The sequence below is a fragment of the Falco rusticolus genome, chromosome 2 (assembly GCF_015220075.1).
Source record: "Falco rusticolus isolate bFalRus1 chromosome 2, bFalRus1.pri, whole genome shotgun sequence".
Classification (NCBI taxonomy): domain Eukaryota; kingdom Metazoa; phylum Chordata; class Aves; order Falconiformes; family Falconidae; genus Falco; species Falco rusticolus.
In genome coordinates this window covers 22,138,500-22,146,188 of record NC_051188.1, presented here as the reverse complement: position 1 = coordinate 22,146,188, position 7,689 = coordinate 22,138,500, and the positions used below count along the sequence as shown (strand labels likewise).

The window sequence follows — 7,689 nt, the reverse complement described above, 5'->3', positions numbered from 1 at the left end:
CCAAGATAAGGAGGAGTTATGAAACCTCAGAACTCCTCAGACAGGAACGCCTCTAGGTTTTTATAGATGAAAAGGAGCTGTCTGATCTATGAAATGTAGTTAGTAATAAATCCACGTTCAGGGTACCTCCAGCTGATCAACTACATGTACACAACAGAGGTAATGACATTTTATGAAGGCACTGTATTTTTTTCTGTTATTTAACAAAAAAAAAAAAAATTCCTTCTCAGCAGTTAATGGAAGCCTGGCCCCTTGCAAGAAAGATTCCTGTCAGATAAGATTTCTCAGGACACAACCTGATACAGATTGTTGTTGCTGATAAAAAGGAACACAGGCAAAGGTCATATGCAGATTTATGAAAAATAAATTTATTACATAACACCTTGTTTTAACAATGTTTGATTTTTTTTTATTCAGAATACTTGTGTCATTCATGTAAAATAGTTTGATACAGTACATTGTATGTAAGTTTTTCCTCATAAATTCTAAGGCTCTCCTAACACCTTGATCCTCTGCTGTAGGAATGGCACCCCTAAACAATGTGCGAACATTTAAAAAAAAAATTAACTGAACAAAATTTAAAATCCACTACACCAAGCTGGTTCTCAAAAATCATGACAAAATATCTGAATGGATGCCGCACCTTTTTAGGAAATATCATTCATGCTTTTTTAATCCCAAAGCATGCTCACAAATCATTAACACCAACAGGAAAAAAAAAAATAAAACACTGTCTATGACAATCATTTTAGTTTGTTTGCTGAACCAAACATGTTTATATCAATGACAACATACTTATTTTACTATCAAATAGCAGCTTTAATACCAGTCAAGTCATAGATTTAAAAACAAAAACCTATGGTGGAAATTAATCTTTGGGACATTTGTAATTGCTGGGAAAAAAATGCAAACGTTCTCATGGTTTTAAAAAAATCTCATCATAGCAATCATTCAGTCATAAAACATTGATCTAGGTGGAAAATGAGCCAACCCACAAAAGTCACTAAAAATAAACGTCTATCAAAGTTGTCTCAGAGTCACGGTTAGTTTGCTTTTTTTGCCATGGTAACATATACTGTATGCTTCAAGTACCAGTTCAAAGATGTTGTGTACTATTGGTCAGATAAAGTTGTTACATCAAGAGAATTCACCACATACGACAACAACAATGCTTGCCCCTAGCACATTTCACAGCTTCAACTGCTACAGACTGTCACTGAAAAAAAATGCATCGGTCAGTCTGAATCATGTCAAGTAAACTACTGAAGTAGCATATCCACAACACAAACTGTGCTAGCACTTTCTTTTCAAGTCTAACCCCAAAAACAGGTTCAATCTGGGAGCCACTACTCCGCTCTGTGGAAGGGGGTGGATCGTGGCGATCGGACAGGTTGGAGGTGTGGTTGTACAGTACATTCTCGTGGCCCGAGCTGGGTTCCAGGCAGGCAGCTGTGCGGCCGGTCCTGCAGCATTAGCAACAGTGCATTGACGTTATTGGGATGCAGCTCAGTACCGATGTGTCTGATGTGAGTACTGTGGTGGCTGCTGGGAGGTAGTTGAATATCCCATGCTGCTCTGTGGCTGTGATGTGCTTGGTCCGGGGTTGGGGTAGGCAGCATGGGGGTTGGAACGCTGCAGAGGGGTAAAAGCAGAGGAAACATAACCCTTTGTAACAGGTACATCGCAAGGCAGTTTTGCCTACCCGTTTCTTTCTTCAAGCGGTACCCAGCACACCGAGTCTCAAAGCAGCTGCACTTCCAGGCTTCTTTTCACTTACTCTGATTACAGCAGGTGCAGGTATGAACATCAAGTTAGAAAGTGACAGTTACCACCCTTCAGTTACCCATCTTTATTACCCTCTGTGAAGCTACACGCCAAGCCAAACCTCCAGCCAGCCCTCCAGATGGCTACGGCACACCTGCACGTTACACAAGGCTGCCACTGCTCACAGCAGTGCTCTTCTCTCCACTTGCTCCCTTCTCCTTCCGAGAAGGTGTGTTGGAGTGGAGGTCCAAATGGTGCATTTTACTGCTGCTGAGCCACTCTGCATTATTCTGGACATTTCCTACACAAAGGATGCTTGCCACCCTTTTGTGTGACCTAGGAGTAAAAGCTGAGCACGCTGTGATTATTTAGGCTAAGGTATCACCTAGCAGCAGCCTTACCAATACCTGAAGGAAAGTTAAAGACGAAGCCACACACTTCTCAGCGGAACCAGATATTTCAGGGGGAAATGGCCATAGACTGTGGCTTGGGACATTGGAGGGGAGTGGAAATCACTAGGAGACCAGTATAGCACTAGAAGAACTTGCCCAGAGAGGCTGTGAAGTCTCCTTCTATGGAGGTTTTTCAGACTCAGTTAAACAAAGCCATGGCTGACCTGATTTAGCAGTCCTGCTTCCAGTGGGAGACTGGGCTAGATGGTCTCTTGAGGCCCCTTTCAACCAGTATTTCTACAATTATCTATGAGTGGAGCATTCATCATTGCAAGAAGCTCTGAACAAACCAGCAACTGCCTGCTTCAATTTTAACCTAAAAATTCATTATTTACACATCATGCATTAAAAAGGGAAGAAAGGACTCATATGAGATTGTCAGTCTAAGCATATGACCACTTAATACATTTAACATTTCATTACATTAACATAATTTCAGCACATTACTGTGCTGTTTTACATTTATGTTAAGGTTTACAAATGCACAAATTCTGAAGTGTTTAGAAACTGCTGCATAACTTCTGAATTCACGATATTGCAAGATGTACTAGGATTTTTAGAGAAAGCTGCTTCTAGTAAAGGTCTGAAAACTTCTCTAAGGTGAATATTCCAGGACTAGGGTACTGCTACTGAGACCTGAATACACAAAACTATGGTGAACCAATGTACTGAAAAAGTAAAATATAAAATATGTAAAGCCATTTTAATAAGTTGAAATATAAAATAATAATACATAACAACCCCTTTTTTTCCTACTGTTCAGCATTCAGAACAGCAGCTACGATCAGGATGCTGAGATGATGGCAGAAATGAAAAGGCAAACTACTTGTTAATATATGCTCGCAGGACTAAGCTAATTCTCTAGGGGCGTACAGTGTAAAGGGGAAGAAATAGCTGGACTGGCACTTAACGCCAGCAAGAACAAACCAGCGCTGCTGAACCACACCATTAACACAGTGAGCGAACTTTTGTGATATTTGCCTTCAGTCTTGAGAGACAGAGTAAAGTCACTCGACAACAGAAGCATCACAGCTCTGGGTCACCCTTCTCCATGTAGCAAATATAGGATGTGATTCAGAGACTGAAAATCTCTGAATATTCTTTTTGCCCAAGCATGGCTCCTGCATGTAGGAAAATATCACAACTTGAATCATTTAAAAAACTAACCATTCACATCAGCTGTAAACACTTTCTGCATTCTGACTTCTAAAACAGATCTTAAGATGGAAGCAATTAAAATCCTAATTCTTTCATGACACGCACTGCAACAAATGGCTTTTGTTTAAGAACAAATGTAAATATCCAATCCTTTCTAAATACCATTAAGCACCCAGAGGGTTATTACAAGGAAAAGCTCAGAGTAGTGGAATTGCTCCAGCCTGTTTAATCACATTGCATTTGGAAGCGTCATGTTGCAGATTTAAATGAAAAGGCGAGGAAGTCCGCATGTCACGTGTCTACTACTTTTATGCATGGCAGAAAGCGATACCAGGTCAGCCTGCTCTGCAGAGAGTAATTTGATTTCTGAGGGGATGGAGAAACTGTCTTAGTGTGCCTTGCCCAGGAGATGGCAATCCTTCTTCACAAGCTTTATATGGGGAATTTGAGCAAATTAAATGAAGAACAAAGGAACAGGTGTTTGATTAAAACAGAGGGTTGTACTGTAATATTTGTTTGCTGTCTCCTCAAGTTGCAGGATCAGAAGCAAAAAATGTGAGGATTTTTTTTTCAGGGAGACCTGAAACCACCAATAGGCAATTCGTAACTGCTTTTGTTCTAGTGCCAGCCAGTTCAGGTCTCCTCCTTTTGATTACCATGTTTTCCAGATATCTCCAACAGAACAAATCTACCCACTGCCTTCTTGCAAGACTCAGGGGAAGCTTTTTGGGTTTGGTTTTTTTGTTGTTGTTGAAAACCAGGTGTTTTGCTTCCCAGAGGGACAGCAAAAAGATTAGTCTGGAACAGTCAAGTTACCAGTAAGAGCTCCTAGGATAGCAAAGCAGCAGTTATCACTGCCTCAATGCAGAAGTATTCTGAAAGTGTTTGTTGACAAGGGCTGCCCCCAGCTATAAGCCTGGGATGGAAATCTGAGAACACAAAAGTTGTGATGAGCACGAGCAGAAAACAAACGAACATCAACTCCTGCTGAGGCAACGCAAGCCTTCTGACTTCTCAACTAGCAAACCTCAGCCCTTGCTCACAGAAGTGGAAGCTGAAGTTGCTCAAAATGCCAAGCTGCAGCAGCAAAATGAGGGGAAGGCCATGTAAATAGGGCATGTAAATGGGGCTCCCTGACAAGTACATGCAGCCTCTGCATCAGTGTCCTTAGATATGCGACTCAAGATGAGGGGAAGATTTAAGAGAGTTACAGCTGCATTTGCCACCTTAAAAATACACACACAGAAGGAGTAGAGCGCGCCAGCTAAAAGGCCAAAACAGCAGTCTACTGCAGCTTGCCAAACTGAAAGGGATGGAAGTCCCGTGCTGGAAGTACACAGATTTATGTAAAAATGAAGGTAATGCCCCCAGGCAGTCTTTGAGGATACCTGGTACTCTCAGAAACAAACTCTGAAATGCAAGATTTCAAAGCCTACTGGTGTTTATGGAGAAACAATATCAAACCGTGAAAAGTAAGCTGACAGCAGTAGTTGCAATGACACTGTTCTTCAACTCTCCCTACGTTTTGCTACAGAATATAAGCATAACTAAGTGGGTTTCCAATATTAGGCTCTCAGATTTAGATATTAATCTTCAAACTAACTGAAAACACTGCCAGTAACATCTGACTTCTCCATCTTTTGATTTCACCCAAGACTGTCTTCCAATTGGCCTTCCGTACTACGCATTCTATATGAACAGTTCCTGCAGGGTAACATTTCCACCAGCATGCCTCCTCCTTAAATCTTCTATTCCCTAGGCTTCCAAAATCTGCCACCTCTCTAACAGCTCTCATGCATATCATTTGAAATCTTCCCTCCTCCTCTTCTGTAATTTCTTAGCTTGCATTAACTACAGGTTCTGTCCTTAACTCTCCCCAGTCTCCAGCAGTAACCTCATCCAAACTCACAAATTCTGGTATCATTCCCTGGGACGACTCCGATATCTTTCTGCTCCAGACTCTTCTGATTTCCTAATATCTGACCACAAGCTCAAATGCAGGAACTCTAGAACACAGTTTTTAAGTTTTCCTTAAGAGTTTTTCTTACATGCCTCCTCGTCTTCCTTCACTCAGTCACCACCACCTCACTTGTCTCTTCAGATCCACAATACTGGGCTTACTCAGCCTGGAATCTCCCTTGGTCTTCAAAATAGAGATTGACAGCCTCATGTCAAGTCTTCCTGTTAGTCATCAAAAATACTGCTTTTCCATTCATTTGCCCAACTACAGCTCTTGCTCAGACTCTTATTTCACAGCTTGTTTACCACAATATCCTTTGACTCCTCTACTATTACAGGCTTGTTCAAACAAGGAATAGTATTTTCCGGAGATACAGAGCACAGCATAACAGGGTCCTGGTCCACTATCAACATTTCCTAATATGAAGGTAATAAATTAGTAAATGCCATGATCTCTGATCCTGATGTCCTTATTGCTAATCTGAAGAGCATCAGCATATCAATTTACAGACAAAACAACAACTAAATCCACCTTAAAAAAATCTGAAAGATGCTAGAAAATACCAGTTAATACAGCGACATTTATAAAATCACATTTTTTAACTTAAAGAAACACTGCTATAAACATGAGAACCAAAATACACAATATATGAAATAAAGCAAATACCTGATAGTCTGAGGTCATAATAAGTCCACCTGAGGTAGTGGTAGGAGGAACAACTCTCACTTTTTTCAGTGGGGGTCCCTGTGTGTGACTGTTGTCTTGGTTCCCTGGATGACCAGTTCCATTAGTATGGTTATTGCCCTGCTGCTGCTGCTGGTTCTTCTCAATTGTTTAAACACAAAGAAAAATTTCAACTCAAAAGCAGTACGTGAAATAACATGAAAACAGGAAATAGTGTGAAAGCCCGTGAAGCATGATGATACTGTTCTTCCAGTACTTACTTTGTCTCCTTTATCATCTGGTTCTTCTTCTGTTAAAAATTCTCGTTTTGGGTAAGGGATTTGACAACCTGCAAAAACACTGCCCCCCAAAAAAGTCTATTTATCACTGTATTAGAACAGAATGGTTAGACCTGTAAGTTTCATACTTCACCCATGCTAGTTTCAAGTTGCCTGAGCCATGGACTAATACCTGTAACTAGTGGAGAAGTTTTTCCTGTCTTAGTTCCATCATATTCCAAACTTAGTAAACATATTCACATTTATTTTTAATCTTCATTTGCCTCTTATACACTCATTTAAAATCCTAATAGTTTTCACAGTTTCTGGTAGCTGGTGACCAAACTGGTGGCTGGAAAGGTACACCACCTGTTAGTTATCTGCAAGGGCACAAAGAGCTATCTTAATCCAGCTATCGTGTAATTCACAAACTCGGGTCTAACTAAAAATACTCTTGGAAACTTCCACTATTAATAAAACTGTATGGAACAAAAGTCTAAAAATAACTAGATTTTAATCTGTCTGTTCATATCTCATGGTCCACGTGAATTTGCTACTGCTAATGCAAGTTAATATTTACCTGCTCTGAATCAGTAGAATGTATTTATAATAAAGTCTCTGTACACCTGTTAGCATTACTCATTGCGTATTCACACTAAAATGCCAACCTGAAGTTGAGAAAAAAATCCAAAAACTGTCCTAAAAGCAGTTTCTACAAAACCAAATCATTCACGTGACAACATTAAATCACAGAGACAAGTCAAGAGCTGTTATAAATAATCCAGTAGGTTTTAGTGGAATAATTTCATTTTTAATTAATTGCTTATAAATATACATACCATATTTTATAAATGCCTCCCTAGATAACGGTAGAGAATCATACACAGGATGTAGTAACAGCTTTCCTTAAAAGGTGTACAATCATGCTCTCTGGCTAGTCTTTTGGGAGGGGGGCTTAATTTTTAATGAAATCATTCATTGTCCCTACATTTTCTTCCTTCTGTAAATCTCCCTACACAAACAAAAAAGAGAAGTGTCTACAGAAAATGGATTTAAGTTGTTAAGGATGACAGCACAGAGACAGAGTCGACTTCCCCCACCCACTGAATTTACAACAAAGGCTAAGACAGAAAAATGTAAACTAATTAGAGTGTCATCTGGCATTCTGGAGCAGAGAAGTGGACCTGCAGGCACTTAGCAGTTGTCTACAAAGATCTGTAGCATGCATAATCAACCTGTCAGTGAATAACAAGATTAGTGCTGCAACTAATAGGATCAAAGTTCCATAGAGCAAGAGATTAATAAGAATGCTACTTAATTTTAAAAACCACAAATGGCATTTTAGCAGTTATAGCTTTCCTTGGTTGTTAGACAGTAAGTATTTAGCTCAATATTCAGAAACATATTTATAGCA

General features: G+C 39.9%; 1 protein-coding gene across 6 annotated transcripts in view; it reads right to left on the bottom strand.

Annotated features, from left to right (window-relative positions):
• Positions 1-346: 346 nt before the first annotated feature.
• Positions 347-7,689, bottom strand: part of CDK8 (cyclin dependent kinase 8) — an 83,809-nt gene continuing 76,466 nt past the window's right edge. For 4 of the 6 annotated variants that reach the window (XM_037376528.1, XM_037376526.1, XM_037376530.1 and 1 more), the window contains 3 exons: positions 6,279-6,357; positions 6,001-6,159; positions 347-1,632 (listed from right to left, as the gene is read on the bottom strand). In XM_037376528.1, coding sequence (XP_037232425.1) covers positions 1,507-1,632; positions 6,001-6,159; positions 6,279-6,357 — 364 coding nt within the window. In that variant the 3' untranslated portion in view covers positions 347-1,506. The remainder of the gene's footprint in view (positions 1,633-6,000; positions 6,160-6,278; positions 6,358-7,689) is intronic. The other 2 variants (XM_037376527.1, XR_005102515.1) reach the window with 2 other exon arrangements.